The sequence below is a fragment of the Vombatus ursinus genome, unplaced genomic scaffold, assembly GCF_900497805.2.
Source record: "Vombatus ursinus unplaced genomic scaffold, bare-nosed wombat genome assembly UNPS02014801.1, whole genome shotgun sequence".
Classification (NCBI taxonomy): Eukaryota; Metazoa; Chordata; class Mammalia; order Diprotodontia; family Vombatidae; genus Vombatus; species Vombatus ursinus.
The window spans coordinates 15,024,822-15,041,075 of record NW_020954579.1 but is presented as its reverse complement, the minus strand read 5'-3'; the positions used below and the strand labels follow the sequence as shown (position 1 = coordinate 15,041,075).

The 16,254-nt window shown below is 46.0% G+C and overlaps 1 protein-coding gene across 3 annotated transcripts in view; it reads left to right on the top strand.

The window, feature by feature from the left end:
• Positions 1–13,798, top strand: part of LLGL2 (LLGL scribble cell polarity complex component 2) — a 62,899-nt gene extending 49,101 nt beyond the window's left edge. The window contains exons 11-26 of one of the 3 annotated variants that reach the window (XM_027873140.1): positions 4,779–4,996; positions 5,190–5,257; positions 5,417–5,570; positions 5,674–5,778; positions 5,979–6,271; positions 6,827–6,977; positions 7,789–7,933; positions 8,465–8,581; positions 8,723–8,889; positions 9,643–9,907; positions 10,274–10,427; positions 10,602–10,630; positions 11,286–11,333; positions 12,026–12,068; positions 12,546–12,607; positions 13,122–13,798. In XM_027873140.1, the coding sequence (XP_027728941.1) occupies positions 4,779–4,996; positions 5,190–5,257; positions 5,417–5,570; positions 5,674–5,778; positions 5,979–6,271; positions 6,827–6,977; positions 7,789–7,933; positions 8,465–8,581; positions 8,723–8,889; positions 9,643–9,907; positions 10,274–10,427; positions 10,602–10,630; positions 11,286–11,333; positions 12,026–12,068; positions 12,546–12,607; positions 13,122–13,129 (2,027 nt within the window). In that variant the 3' untranslated portion in view covers positions 13,130–13,798. Of the gene's footprint in view, positions 1–4,778; positions 4,997–5,189; positions 5,258–5,416; positions 5,571–5,673; positions 5,779–5,978; positions 6,272–6,826; positions 6,978–7,782; positions 7,934–8,464; positions 8,582–8,722; positions 8,890–9,642; positions 9,908–10,273; positions 10,428–10,601; positions 10,631–11,285; positions 11,334–12,025; positions 12,069–12,545; positions 12,608–13,121 lie in introns of all 3 variants that reach the window. The other 2 variants (XM_027873139.1, XM_027873138.1) reach the window with 2 other exon arrangements.
• The last annotated feature ends 2,456 nt before the right edge of the window (positions 13,799–16,254 follow it).

The following is a 16,254-nucleotide window of genomic DNA, read 5'->3' as shown; positions in this document are numbered from 1 at the left end:
CCCTCACCCCAGTCTTCCCTTGCAAAAGCTGGGCACAGCCTGAATTGAATAGCACAGGGGTGAATCAGTCTTCCAATTTGGGTGAGATCAAAGGGGGTTGATATTGAAACCTGGAGGGAGAAAGAGAGAGTAGGAGTTCCTCCTCCTAATTATTCCAGTTTAATGAGGCCTTTTGAGGTGGAGAAGAAAGGGCTATCCCAGGACTACTCTGGCCCTGCTGGTCTATGTATTCTCCTATCCTCACTGAGCCTACCAAGCCCTTTCCTATGTCTTTCATTAAGACTCAACCCTTAAGTTTTCCTTCCACTTCCTCATCTGGAGAGCCTGACACACCTAGGTTCCTGTTCCCCATGTTGTCCTATTAGGGCCACAGTCCAGCAGTTCTAAGCCTGCATCTGTCACTCACTTTCTGTGTGATGCTGGTAAGTCACTGAATTCAACAACAAACTTCAGCTAAGGACACTGTGTCACCTTCTGTGCTAAACTTTAGAGGTGAAAAAACAAGTAAGACGGGGTTCCTGTGTTCAGGTGACTGACATGATGATGTAGTCAGGGAGATAAGACAGGCACGAACTGCTAAAATACAAAACAATACTGAGGGATAAAGAAGGTGCTGTTGTCCTCCTTGAGCTTCTTTTCTTCTCTGTAAGGATAGAAAGGATTATGGCCTCACAAAGATATTGGGAAGATACAATTTCATAAGACACAAAGGTATTTGAAAAAAATTTTAAATTCTATAAATGGGAGGTTTAAGAAAAATAAAATCTTCATAATTAATATACGCAGTCCAGCGAAATAAATCCTTGTGTTGGCCATGTCCAAAGTTGTATGTCTTATCATACATTTTAAGCAGGAGGTGGGTAAGGTACTACATTTTCAGCTCTCTGGACTTGTTTATCATTGCATTGATTGGAGTTCTAAAGTCTTTCAGAGTTATTTTTCCCTGTCATGTTGTTATGGCATAAATTTTTCTCCCAGTTCTGTTCATTTCCCTCAGCATCACTTCATAAAAGTCTTCCCAGTTTCCTCCAAAACTGTCCATTTCATCAATTCTTTAATGATTCTTTTTTGGGGGGGTGGGTGTCACGAGGCAATGGGATTAAGTAACTTGCCCAGGGTCACACAGCTAGTAAGTGTTAAGTGTCTGAGGCTGGATTTGAACTCAGGTCCTCCTGACTCCAGGGCCGGTGCTCAATCCACTGCGCCACCTAGCTGCCCCAATTTCATCAATTCTTATGGCATGATAATATTCTATTACATTCATATACCACAATTTGTTTAGCCATTCGCTAATAGGTAGGCACATGCTTCTGTATATCTACTCCATCCTAGCCATTCCTGAACCCACTGCCCATTGTCACTAGGCACTAGTGACATTGGCATTCAGTAAACCTCCATGTCTTCTATTCAATTTCAAAGAAATAAACTTAAGAATTTACCATGCATGTACCCATAAATAAAACAGATTATTTTTTTCATAAGGAATCTTCTGTTCAATACTTAGTCTCATAAAGTTGTTGAATGTTTATCGGAACACAATCAAATAAATTATTGAGACCTTTGTTTCTGTTTCTTGTCAAGCAACAGTTTAAAACTCTTGGTAGTTTTAAAAAGAGATACCCTACCCTCCAGATTATGTTAAGCCTCCACTTTGTTTCTTGGTTTGGATTTGATTGAGAACAGGGAACAGAACTGATAATCTTGATTCAGGAGATCTTAGGTCCAAAGTTGGAAGAGGCATTATAGGTCATCCAGTCTTTTTACTGAAGAGGAAATCGAGGCCTGGGAACTTGTGATATGCCTAAGGTCACACAGATACTTTGCATCCAAGATGAGATGTGAACCCAAATAATCTGACTCTAAAGCCCAGGCCTCTATCCATTACACAATGCTGTATTAAATTTTAGTACCTGACTTTCTCCACCCTTAAATTGTTAGTTATCATTAACCCTGCCACTTTTGTAATATTTCAATAGGATGACATAATTATTTACTAAATATTCCCCATACCCTCCTTACTAACTTCTTATTCCCCAGGTAGGGAATAAGGCCCTCTCAACAGAGGGCCCACTTGGGAAGAAGAAATGAATAAGAGGGAATTCTGGTCAGTTCCTCTGGGGTTCTACTTTCTGCCTCCAGGCAGATCTTGTGGCCCTGAGCACAACACTTGCCCCATTAGTACATGACTTGTATGTTCATATTGTGTTGTGTTTTGTTTTGTTTTTCAGTACTTAGAACAGTGGTCTCTAAGCCTTTCTGATCATCCATTCAGTTTTTTAAAAATTGAGCATCTCATATATATATATCATGTGAATGTGCATGTATATGCATTCTAAATGAGTGTGTGCATCGTAAAATCTACACAAAAAGTAGGAACTAAAAAAGATGACATGAAGATGAAATAAACAGTATTTTTAGTTTTTATTTTAACAGTATGAAAAGCCTTTTCTTTCACTAAAATTATTAATTGACCTTCATTTTGGTAATTTCTTATTCATATTTTAGCAGAGGTGATTTCATATTGCTTCATTATTATTTTTTTTAATCTTGTAATGCAGTAGTTCAGTGGGTCGGTTCTGTATTTAATCTAGTTTGACTCCTGGTTTTAGTGGCTGTCACAGCTGAACAAAATAACTCACAAAAATGTTGTTGTTTGTCATCCTTTGTTCTCGAGGGGGACCAATGACATTACAAGGGTGATGTCTTGACTTTCAAGTGAATTGTATTTAAGTGAGGCAGAGCTGCACAAAAATGTGGAGCACAGTCGAAGAAGAGGATTATTGGCTGGGCTTACTAAATCATGATACTCATTTTTCAGTCTCATCCATTAATAATGTGAAAGTTTTTATTTGAAATATGGTTAGAAGATGTTGCATTGTGAAAAAAAAATTTTAGCCTATAAATATAAACTCCTGAAACTCTTTACTTGGTAAATTTCTAAACAGATTAAAAAACTTTCCTTTCCCAGTTTGTATGCAGATATGAATACTTGTGTCGATGAAATACATCATTTTCAAACAGAGTTTTTAACTCTTGCTAATCATGGTGATTTCATGCAATTATTAGTATCTCAAGGCACAATGTATACTTAGGGCAAGGTTTATAATTAATGATAGAGGATATCAACTCTATTTCAAATAATCTTGATAATTTTTTTTTTACTACTTTGTCTGATTTAATTAGATTGCCATTGTTTTTACCAATTAGGAAAATAATCAGCTCTGTCATTTTCTTATTGGCTTGTTCTCATGTATTACTGTTATTTTTACCTAATAATATTTTATTTTTTTCCAATTTCACGTAAAAATATTTTTCAGCATTCATTTTTGTAAGATTTTGAGTTCCAAATTTTTTTCCCTTCCTTCCCTGCCCCCTCCGCAAGACAGCAAGTAATCTGATTACTATTATTTTCAGTCTGTGGTTTCTTTGTCAAGAATCTTATCCTATGGGCAACTTAGGTGGTACAGTAAGTGAAGGGTAGACGTCATGAAGATTTGAGTTCAAATTCTGCCTTAAACTTTGAGTAGCTGTGTGAGCCTGGGCAAATCATTCTCCTAGACTTAGCTTCCTCATCTGTAAAATAGGAACAATCATAAGATTGTTTTAAAGATCAAATAACTGGAAAGAGCTTTGAAAAGCACTATATGAATGTTATTAGCTATTAGCTTTTTCACCCTGGGCAAATTACTTAACTGATTTGTAACTCTGGCAATTCAGTAGGACTTAACCAGTGTAGCTTGGAGTAGAATTAACACTACTAGAAATTCGGTAAATTAACAAAATCACAGACCCTTCCTGAATACAAAAGTTCTTTAAAGGACTGGGAGCCCAGGCACCAAGTGGGGAGCCAAGAATAGGTTTACCACTCACTTGGGTGATATTGGTGGGGGGGGTTGGAGGGCTGAGAAGTCAGTTGTCTTTTGGTCTTCCAGTGCTGTAGGGGTAAGGGGATAAGGGTTTTGCCTGGCCACTGGGATTCCCCTGGGCAAGGATCACAAAGTTCCATCTCTGAATTGAGTTCAGCCTTGTAACAACCTTGTCCTAAAGGGTGAGCAAGGCACTGATTGAACCCAACAAGTTATTTATAACCAGTGGGGTTTTTGAAGGTGGGCCTGCTCCTTTCCTGTCACCTGTCCTGGGAGCTTATCCCCACTTCCCACACATACACAGCAAAGTGACCTGATATGTGGGAGTAGGGGTGTGTCTTCTGGGAAGGAGTTCCAAATCTAAATGTGTATAGGAGGGATCATTGAGTGTAGATACATTCAGAAAAGCTGAGACTGGGCTCTTCTGGGAATTTACTAGTCCCTTCTGAGAAAGTCTCTGAAGGAGAGATTTGGGTTGTGTTAAAAATATATACATTATTAGTTCCTTCCATTAGGATACAAGTACCTGGAGGGATGGGAATTCTGTGGTTCCATCCCTGGAAAGCCTGATGTGACAGTGGGTAGAGGGCATCTCTGTGATCTGATTTTCCTGTTGTTAAGGCTTATCCAACATAAGGGTCCTTACTTTGCAATAGCAAGACCCCAGGTTAGCTGTGCATGGTCCTCAGAATCTGTGGGCAGAGAAATTTTGATTGTGGGTAACCATGTATGTATACAACTTTCTGGGGAATATTGCTAGGCTCGTATCTGGATTATGGAATGGTAACCTAGATTTGGAGAGATGAGACTGCCTCCTAGTGGGCTAGGACAAACAGTGGTTTTCCCTGCTTTGGCAGAGCCTAGAGCAGGGACCCTGAAACTGCTGAGTCTGGTCCTATCCTTTCTCCCTAGACTTTGATGAGCCTTATGCTATGGTGGTGTTGGCAGAAGAGGAGTTGGTGGTGATTGACTTGAAGACAGCAGGCTGGCCAGCCATCCAAGCCCCATACCTAGCATCCCTCCACTGTTCTGCCATTACCTGTTCCCACCACGTCTCTAGTATCTCCCTGAAGCTGTGGGAGAGGATCATTGCAGCTGGAAACAAACAGAATTCTCACTACTCTATCATGGTATGTTTACAGCCTGAAAGTGCCTGCATTCAATGACCTTTCCTCCTTAAAACCTCACACATTTGTCTAAAAGTCAAAATTGGGGGGTAGTTATATCAGGAAGATTATACCCATCTCAGAACTGGCCTTCCCCTCTTTAGCATTTCCAGACTTTATGGGCTAAGCTTTTGAGGTCTGGTCATGTGTTTTTCAGGCGTGGCCTATTGATGGGGGCACCAGTTTGGCCCCAGATCCACCTCAGAGGGACCTGCTGCTCACTGGGTAAGTGATTGTGACAATCCATCCCATGCAGGGCAGGTGTGCTGAGTCACTCCACTCTTATTTCCCTATAGTGTGTCCCCACACTGCTCCATCATATCCATATGCGTACCTAAGGTCACACGCTTTCCCCCCTTCCATCACTGCTTACTCTGCCCACAGACATGAGGATGGCACAGTGAGGTTCTGGGATGCCTCGGGCGTCTGCCTTCACCTGCTCTATAAGCTAAGCACAGTCCGTGTGTTTCTCACTGACACTGACCCCAATGACAACCTCAATGCACTGGGGGAGGATGAGTGGCCCCCCCTGAGGAAGGTAAGTGCTCCTTTAGGAATGGGCAGGGCTGTGGGCATTGGGGGAGACTTGTGTTTTCAGAGCTGATTTGAAAGGTCTCACTTTTTCCTTCCAACCTGGTCAGGTTGGCTCTTTCGATCCCTACAGTGATGACCCACGACTGGGGATTCAGAAGATCTTCCTTTGCAAATATAGTGGTTACTTGGCAGTGGCGGGGACTGCAGGGCAGGTAAGAGACGAGGGCCTGAGCAGAGGGAGGGCAGGAGTTCTGCTCCAGCTAAACTTGCATCCCTCCCCTCCTACCTCCCATCAATCAGTGGCCCTGGCTGTATGCTGCAGCCTCTTGTCCGTGGGCCACAGCTCATGTGGTGTGGTAGGTGCTGGGTGGTTACCAGCTCAGCCCCTCTGTTCCTTCCCTCTGCCCCCCAGGTGCTCGTGTTAGAGTTGAACGACGAGGAGGCAGAGCAGGTGGTAGACCATGTGGAAGCTAACCTGTTGCAGGACCAAGAAGGCTATCGGTGGAAGGGGCATGAGAGGCTTCGGGCTCGGCAGGGGCCCATCTGCTTCGAGCCGGGCTTCCAGCCTTTCATCCTAGTACAGTGCCAGCCCCCGGCGGTGGTCACCTCACTGGCCCTGCACTCGGAGTGGAAGCTTGTGGCCTTTGGCACAAGTCATGGCTTTGGGCTTTTTGATCATCAGCAGAAGAGACAGGTTTTTGTCAAGTGAGTGTTACCTCCCTTGGGGAGAAGGGTTGAGACATGGAAGGATTTGGGAGACAGCTCAGGCAGAAGACAGTCATTACTTAATCAGGCATCAAACATTTATTAAGGGCTCATTAAGGCCCAGACACTGTAATAAATACAAAATATAGCTTAAAAAAATTAGTCCTTGCCTTCAAGGAGCACACATTGTGATGGAGAAGACAATAGGTAAATAACTATGTACATGCAAGATATATAACAATGTAGTGGAAGGTAGTCTCAGAAGGAAGGCACTGGCAGGTAGGGAGAATGGGAAATGACCCCCCCAAGAAGGTAGACTTTGAGCTGAGTCTTAAAGGGAAGCCAGGGGTGCCCATAGGTAGAGGTGAGGTCTCTTGTCCATATCTTGTCACCTCAGTAGTTCTGTCTCACCTTTAAGAGAAGGAAGGAGAAAAGGAGAGATGAGTATATATACTTTACTCCCTTTCAATCTGCTGGGAGCTCATGTTATGAGCTGCATGGATATCCGGGCCTCCATTTGAGGGCCTCTGACCTCCTGTGTCTGGCCATCCCTAGATGTACACTGCACCCTAGTGACCAACTAGCCATGGAGGGCCCCCTGTCCCGTGTAAAGTCTCTGAAGAAATCCTTACGGCAGTCATTCCGAAGAATGAGCCGGAGCCGGGCGTCCGGTCGCAAGCGACGCATGGCGGGCAACTCGGGGGAGGTAAGCCTGGAGAGAGGAGAAGTTAATTTCTTCTTTTTACTTGGCCTGAGATGGCTCCCAGGAAGCAGAGAGCCCCAAACTGCCAGCATTGTAATAGGTTCTTCTTTCCCCTTCCCTGGGTATCTTGGCTGCCTTGTGGCCAGGGTGCAAAAAGGGTTTGCCCTTCCCCTTTTGGGTGTCTCACACTCTGAAAAATGGTCGTAGGTCCAGAAAAGGGTAGCTGGCTTTGGGTTAGGATCTGCCTTCTAAGAACAGCCACCTTGACACTAGTGAGAGAGTGTATCACTCCCTCCCACTTCTAAATAATACAAATCTACATAATTGAGCAAAACAAATTCCCGTGTTGACCTAGCAGTTCATCTTCAGTCCTCTGGACTTGTGATTTCTCATTTGCATTGATTAGAGTGCTTACATCTTTCAGAGTTGCTTTTCTCAGTCTCATTGCTGGCATTGTGCCTCTACTTTCTGCTCATTTCCTTTTGCTAACCTCATAGAGGTCTTTCCAGTTTCCTCTGAGTATGTCCATTTTGTCATTTCTTGTGGCACATTGTCTTGCATTACATCCATATACCATTGTTTAGCCATTCCGCAACAGGTGGGCACTCCCTTACTTTCTAGTTGCTATCAGTATTTTTGTACACATGGGTCCTTTTCTCCTCTTTGATCTCTTTGGGGCATAGTGGTACCACCAATAGTGGTATTCCTTTACAAACCCCTCCTTTCCTCCTCTCCCTTGTGTGTCTCATACCTTTCTTACTTTATTCGTCTTCTGTCCACCCCATCCCCAACCCCTTCTTTGGCTTAGCTGCAGGAGCCCGATACCAGGGCAGATCGAGTAGGCTTACAAAACATGGAGCTGGCTCCAGTGCAGAGGAAGATTGAGGCAAGGTCAGCGGAGGACTCATTCACTGGCTTTGTCCGGACCCTCTACTTCGCTGACACCTACGTTCGGGACAGTGAGCAGCCTCTTTTCAATCTGTTTGGGGGGGTGGGGAGAATGGGGGATGTGGAGTGGAGGTAGGTAATGGCTGGCTGGCTCAGTATTATTTTTGCCCTGATACAGCAACATATAGAGAGCCCTAGAGAATTCTGATCTGTCCCTTGTCCTCTTTTCTACCATGTTCAGAATGTCTAGAGTCAGAGTACCTGGCTTTGAGTCTTCATTCTTCTATTTATTATGTGTATAATGCTGGGCAATGGACTTTTCTGTGCCTCAGTTTCCTCATCTGGTATTAAGATAATAACTCTCCTTCTGTCAATCCTACTTTCTAGGATGGAGCATGTGAGCCTAGGTGTGAACTTGTGTATCTGGGACAGGGGGAAGGGGAGAGGACCCGATAGAAGTGGTCTCTTGGGTCCACAGTGACTTGCTGTTCCTGGCTAGGTTAGTCTTGGGTCTTCTGGGCTACCTAGAAAGTGGATGTACTGGGACAATCTACCCCAATTCTAAGGAGATAGGTGGCTCAGGACCCTTTTTACCTTCACAGATTCTTATCACTGCCCTTCCCTGTGGGTGGGCACCAATGGTGGCACAGTCTATGCCTTTTCCTTGCGTGTCCCGCCTCCTGATAGGAGAATGGAAGAACCGATCAGAGCTGAACAGGGTGAGTGGTGGATGGGAGGGATTGGCCTTGGAGACGGGTTGGGAGACCAGACTCTCTCCCCTGGCATAAAACAGGGAGTCCTTGAAACTGACCAAGGGGCGTGCCCCCACCTCACCACTGCCCCACCTTCTCTCCTTATAGCCAAGGAGATCCAGCTGATGCACCGTGCCCCCGTGATAGGCATCCTGGTCCTGGATGGGCGAGGCATGCCCCTCCCTGAGCCCCTGGAGGCAGCCCACGACCTTTCAAAGAGCCCGGACATGCAGGGCAGCCACCAGCTCCTTGTTGTGTCTGAGGAGCAGTTCAAGGTAGTCGGCGGGCAGGGGCTACTTCCTGATCTTGAGACTGATGGAAACCCGCCCTCTCTGGTAGCTCTTCTGCCTTTCTTTGTATCTCTGGCATTTAGCCCTGGGTCTGGCATATAAAAAATGCTTAGTAAATGATCATTGACCGAGTGTTGCTGGGTGTAGGGGCTGCTACCAGGGCTTGAAAATCTCCCTTCTGTTAACGTAGCCCAGAAGAAGCAGACCAGGCCTACTACATAGGGTGGGCTCAGACTGGGGCATTGGGAATGGACCCAAGTCCCGTTTCAGGTGGGAGTCCATCAGCAGTAGGTCACCACGTGTAGGGCTCTGTAGGGGCGTCTTGGGTGTCTAGAAGAAAGAGAAGGTGTGCGCCTTGATCCCAGGGAGAGATAAGATGTATGACATTGAGGAGAAGTATTAGGATGGAACGAAGAGTGTTTACAACTAAGTCACCGGCGAAGGCTTCCTGAAGGAGTTAATTTTTCTGCAGAACTTAGATGAGGGAAGTGACAGGCTTCAGTAGAGAGGAATGAGGAAAAAATCCCCCCTGGGAGGTATGATTGGCTTGTGTACAAGCCAGTATATAAGAGAGGGAGAATCGTGGGGGAGGGTAGACTGAAGACTGCTGTTTGTCTAAAGTCTCAGCTGGAAGATTCATGAGTGATAACCGTGGGAGGATGGGGGCTCCCAGAGAGGGATGCTTGGGTGATAAATCATGTTGTGTTCCCCCTTTCCTCCCACCCCATCCCCTCCTAGGTGTTCACTCTGCCCAAGGTCAGTGCAAAGCTGAAACTTAAACTCACTGCATTGGAGGGCTCACGGGTACGGCGGGTCAGCGTGGCCCACTTTGGCAGCTGCAAGGCGGAGGACTATGGAGAACACCACCTAACTGTGCTCACAAATCTGGGGGACGTCCAGGTAGTCTCCCTGCCCTTCCTCAAGCCCCAGGTACGATACGGCTGCATCCGCAAGGAGGACGTCAGTGGCATTGCTTCCTGTGTCTTCACCAAATATGGCCAAGGTACAATGGCCTTAGGGCCCCCAAACCCAGACCAGGCAGGCCTTCCCTGTCACTTCCATGCCTTGTGCCCTGTGCCTATCTTGTCCTTTGGGTCGGGGTAGGGGCAGAGTGCCGAGTACCTTCGTGAGTCTTCCTAAGACATTGTTCTTCCTATTGATCCAAGGGTTATAACCCTCAGCAATGCTCAGGATAGTAGTGGGTGCGCTGATAGAGGCTGGATCGGGGCAGGACATATGAGATGTACTGAAGGGGCCGTCAAGGAGAAGACAAGCTCGAGATCTGAGGGGATGCTGCTCACTTCCTCCTCTGGATTTTCTATTAGATTCATACCTTGTCATCTCTTTGCACCTTTACTTAACGCTGCAGGCTTCTACCTGATCTCACCCTCAGAGTTTGAAAGGTTCTCTCTCTCCACAAAATGGCTGGTTGAGCCTCGGTGTTTAGTGGATGCAGCAGAAACCAAGAACCACTGCTCTACCCGCAATGGCTCAGGCGTCAAGAGGGGCTCAAGCAAAGCCAGGTAAGAGAGCTGGCTCAGGCGGGGAGCTGTGGTCTGTAAGCAGACGGAAGAACTCCCCCATCCACCACAGTGGCCAGAAAACGGCAGGAATTGGGGTGCTGGGGGCTGGGTGGACCAACTGGAGCAAAAGTTGCCTCCTGCCTCTTAGAAAACCTCACTGTCTCCTCCCTGCAGGAACTCGGAGAACTTGGGAGATGGAGGCGGTGAGTAAACCTACCTGTAGACCGTGGGTATGTTGAAGGAGCCCCTGGGGTGGGGCAGAAACTTCATGAGAATGGGAATAAATAGGAGATGTTGAGTGCACATGGAGATGAGGTTTTGGTGGGGAAAAAATTGCTCCCTTTACAAATGTTTGTCATTTCAAGTGAGCTGTACCCTTCATGCCTGTCTGAGCTGGGAGTGAAAAGGTGGCATTCCTTAGAATGTGGTGTCAAACTCAATTAGAAGGGAGTGGAGGGAGCACCAAACTGATCCCTGTGGGCTGCATGTTGACTTTAGTATTATCTGTTCTGTTGTATTTATTTATTTTGTTAAGTATTTCACAATCGTCCTCACTGGAAAGTGATGCAGGCTGACCCAAAGCTGTTGAGGACTCTCCCAAAGAGCTTTTGCTTATGTAGATTTGTAGCTATCTATCATATTAGAAATTTAAATGTCTTAGTATTATTACAAAAGTGGTTTTGATTTGGGGGACCCTGTGAAAGGGTCGTGAGGACCCCACAGGGATCCCCAGACCACACTTTGCAAACCACAGCCTTAGAACGCTGCCCTGGTGCCAAGGTTGGGATAAGGTGGGGAAGAGTTCCAGAGGAAGCAGGGTGAGGACTCAGTGGGCCTGTGGGCTCCTCTTCCTTGCAGGGAGGAGTCAGGAACCATTGATGGACCGGGCGCTACTCAATGATGAGAGTAAGTGGAAAGTTTGAGAGGATCTGAACTGGGGAAGAAATGGAGATGAGTATTACACCTCATCCTAGTGAGAAACCTGAGAGCAGAGAAGAGACTTAGTGAATGATTTCCCTGAGGTCCAAAAAAGGCTTGTCCTGGTAACCCGCACCTTATGGACAGTATCCTGAGTTCATTGGCAGGAAAAGGAAGATGGGGCATGTGATGCTGTCTAAAATACCACCAGACCCACTTTCCCCTTCTTCCCCTACCCACCCCCATCCCACAGTACGTGTAAAGTGTGACTATCACCATTTATAAGATAGTTGGGTGGAAGGCAACATGTCGCAACTCCTCCTTGACCTCTAGGATGGGGCAATGTCTGCCTCAAAGCATCCCTCTCTTCCTTGATAACACATCTCAAATCCCACTGTCTATTCCTGATTTCCTCCCTCCTGCCACCACTACACAACTGCCCTGCCCTCCCTCCCAACTACCTTGCATTGCTTTGCATTTATTCTCTATATGCTGATGCAGGGCTTTATATTTACATATTATTATATTTAAGCATTAGTAGTTTGAAACTGCAGTTAAGACTTTTCAAGCAGACAATGTAGTAGTACTTGTTAGGGAGTTTCATTCTTTACCTTTGTAAAGCATAATGCCAGCATAATGCCTGGCATATGTAAATGCTTGTGAATTAATTCCCTTTGCAGGAGTCCTGAAGGAGATCCAGAGCACTTTGGAAGGTGACAGAGGGTGAGTGTTCCCCCATGCCTTCGCTTTGTTCCCCCCTCTACCCTATTGAAAAAAAAAATGCAGAACCAGGATTCACTCAGCAGTGTGACTCCCCTATAACTAGAGAAGACATTGTCCCAGTGAGCCTGAGGTATTTTTTCCTGAATTCTACTGGATGCCTTTTTTTCCCCCCAAGGCAATCAGGGTTAAGTAACTTGCCCAGGGTCACAGAGCTAGTGAGTATCATGTATCTGAGACTGGATTTGAACTCAGGTCCTCCTGCCACCAGGGCCGGTATTCTATTCACTGCGCCACCTAGCTGTTCCCGAGGTACCATTTTTGTATCATGTGTCTAGTTCCTGGTATCTCCTGTAGCACATAGAATAGTACTGGAGGACCTACACAGTCTTCCTCTGTACAGATGTTTATTAAATTGAATGGAATGCTACTTAACCTCTCTAGGTCCCAGCTAAGGCAGTGACAGTTGTCTCTTTGCAGGAGTTATGGGGAGTGGTATTCCCAGCAAGTTGCAGTGGGACATAGACACAATAATGGTGGAGGTAGGTGACTTTGGAGGGTCCTGGGCCAGGGCTCCTCCGGCTATCCATACATATAGGCTTTTTCTGGGAGCCCCTGAGACTACTCAAAAGGACCCCACCCCAGACAGGCATCCAGGCATCCTGGGAGGTACAGGGGAGTGCCTAGGGCCCCAGAGAACAGGGATTCCTCTGTTCCATCTCCTTAAGTGCTCTGCTTATGGAAAACCGCACCCGTTAAAAGCCCAGGAGGGACAGGTGAAAACATACACCCCACACACTGGCTCCCAGACTCTCATGCCAAGGCTGCTTTCAGAAATGCTTATAGCTTGGGATTTGTTCTATACTGCACTCAAGAACTCCCTCACTGAGAGAGTCCAGCCTCCCCTGAACACTTACGTGTTTTTCTACCCATCTCCCTCCTTCCCACCCTCCCTGAACCACCCAGTCCCTCTGGCCACCTCTTTGGCTGGGTCGCACTGAGGACTGCTCTTATCCCATGAAGATACCCAGCTACCCATTCTTTTTCTTTCTCCAGTAGAGTGATGTTTGCAGATACAGAGGCTGCCTCGAAGACTTAAGTGCCACAACACTACTGAAGGTCCTACCATGGAGGGTGCTGACCCTGGTGGAGGTCTGGGTGGGGCCTGTCCAGGGTTGGACAGGAGTACCCCCCTGGCCTGCACCTCTGCTGCTTCTCTGGCCTCTCCAACAACCACCATCCTCCTCCCTCACCCCCTTCGGGAGGGGTAAGGTTGGAATCTAGAGACATCCCCAGTGGACAGGATGACCCCTTCCCCAACTCCTTGTCTGTCTTAGTCCCTTTTGTCAATGTTTGCACAGTTTTTATTCTCTTCCCCCTCCCCCCGCTTTTTGTAGTGGGATGAGTTTTAAATTATAAATTTTAACTGCCTCTGGGTGAAAAAGTTTTTTAAAAATACCTTATTACCTCTTTGCTGGACTGACCCAATGATTTATTTGGTACTTTTTAAAAATCCTGTAGGGTTTTACATTTAAATGAATATGGGTTTTTAGAAATGTACTGTTGGCTGAGTCCCTGAGGGAGCTGGGACCCCCTAAGGGCTGAGGGCATAGGATCTTATCCCCTAAACCCCCTGGGGGGAGACTCTATTCTCGTAGCTCTTAAAACAGAGCAAACCATGTCTGAACACTGTGGCCTGGTCTTTTTGGAATAAAGGACTGGAGTGTTTATTATCCTAATGTCTGTGTGTCTGTCTGTTCACACATCCTTGCCCTGGTTGGGAGGTGTCTAGAAATATTCTCTGTTTTGTCTGCCCTTTGTGGTTTTCTCTCCCCAATTTTTCCACTCTGAGTAAAAGTTCCCAAGTGAGCCACCTACCCCCCCCCCCCCGCCCCCAGCAAGGTGCCATTCTAACCTGGGTGAAAACCTTTGGAGTTTTCTGCCATTTTCTCTGGCTGTCTCTGGAGGGGCAGGAGTTACTCTCAAGGTCTCTTCCAACTCTGTGTTCTATGACAGTGAAGGCAGTACTAGGAGAACACTAATGGTTGTGAAAACACTACCAGCAAAACTCAGATGAAATACACCTCCTGATCTTGGTCCCTGAGGATAGGTGATGACAGGCTTCCCTCCTATCAGTGGAGAGATGTGGAACCGCAGGTATGGAATGTTGAATAGGTACATAGGTGTGACATCTATGTGTTGGTCAGTTTTGCTTAACTTTTTTTTTCTTTTTTGTACACGGGAATACAATCTGTAGGGGTTGGTGGGATATCTGGAAAGGGCTAGTATAAAAAGAGGCATAAAAACTTTAGATATCCTATGACTAGGGTAAGTGCCAGAGAGTGTAACATCAAGCCTTGAACTGTTCCAGAAACTTTGGCCTGGTAAGGAGAAGGTAGTATGGAGGGCAAGTCTCTTGAAAGACTCCGTGGGTTTCCTTGGGCTTTTTATGTTTCTGTTCAGATGTCTCACTTGACCGAGGTGACCCATGAAATATTTCTTTGGCTGTAGGGCTTATGAAGCATGAGACTGTCCCCAGTAAGAAGAAGGTGGCAAGAAGAACAAAACTGCCAATCAGTTCCATTCTGTCAAAATGTACATCATCATGTAGGGCTGGTCCCAAGAGTTTGGGAGGGAAAGACCCCCAGGAATGTGAATCTGAGCATTGGTCTAGAAACCAGGAGACCATGGCAAGTTGGTTCAGCCCTTTGGGCCTCAGTTTTCTCATTTTTAAAATAAAGGTATTGGACTACATTGAATGCTCATAGATCGGGAATAGAATTCAAGCCATCAAGTCTAACCCACCCATTTTATAGAAGAGGAGACTGAGGCCCAGGGAAGTTGTGACTTGCCTATTTAAACACAGGTCCTCTTACTCCAAAGTCTGCTCTCTAGCATGCTGCCTCCCTAGATGATTACTAAGGTTTCTTCGAACTCTAAATTTCTACACTCCTAACTCTTTTTTCCCCCCTTCTGATTCCTAACATTCTTGACTTTGTAGATTCAGGGCTTCAAGGGTCCTTACACTCACAAGGTTCAAGCTCCTCATTTGACAGATGAGGAAACAGAGCCCTGGAATGGTCAAATAATTTAACCAAGGTCAGACTTGAATTCCAGGTCTCTTTCCACTACACCATGTATTTATAGATACAGAAACCAAGGCTAGGGTAAAAATTCTGACTTTTCTCTTAACTGTTGACTGACCTACGACTGTCTCATTTGGTTCCAATGTAGAAACCTAAACTACTAGGGGACTGGCCCAAGTCAGACCTGAGCAGTCAACCCAGAATACTAGGGGAGTAGCAAGATAATGCTATATGCCAAGGTTCCTAGTGCTAATGGATAATAATTTTCTACTTAGGTTGAGAGTCATTTGGGAAAATCAAATGAGATGGTATATGTGGAAGCCTTTGTGAGCTGTAAAACACTATATAAAGAAGTGCATTATTACGGTGGGAAAGTGAATAGGAGTGGCCTTGGCCTATCTGGGACAAAACCATTATGTAAAGTATTTGGAGAAATGGGGGGGCAGCTAGGTGGTGCAGTGGATAGAGCACCGGCCCTGAAGTCAGGAGGACCTGAGTTCAAATGTGATCTCAGACCACACACTTGACACTTACTGGCTGTGTGACCCTGGGCAAGTCACTTAACCCCAATTGCCTGAAAAAAAAAAGAGAAATGGGATTGGGGTAACTCCTTAAGTCATCATCCTCAAGAACAGTCACTTTTATCAAAAGGGTGAGACTTGGGGGCAGCTAGGTGGTGTAGTGGATAGAGCACTGGCCCTGGAGTCAGGAGGACTTGAGTTCACATCTAGCCTCAGACACATGACACGTACTACCTGTGTGACCCTGGGCAAGTCACTTAACCCCAATTGCCTCACCAAAAAGCAAAAAAAAAAAAGGGGGGGGGGTGAGACTTGGGAGGAAGCCTGGTCTGAGGTGGTTGGAGACCATAAGCCTGGCATGGTGGATAGAGCACAAGCCCTGCAGTCAGGAGCATCTGAGTTCAAATGTGGCCTCAGACACTTGACATGTACTAGCTGTGTGACCCTGGGCAAGTTGTTTAACCCCAATTGCCCCACTAAGAAAAAAAAATCAGTGCCTTCTTATTGTGGGTACTCCTTCACGTGTGTGTGTGTATGTGTGTATGTACACACATCTATGTGCACATATGTATATATTGTTTA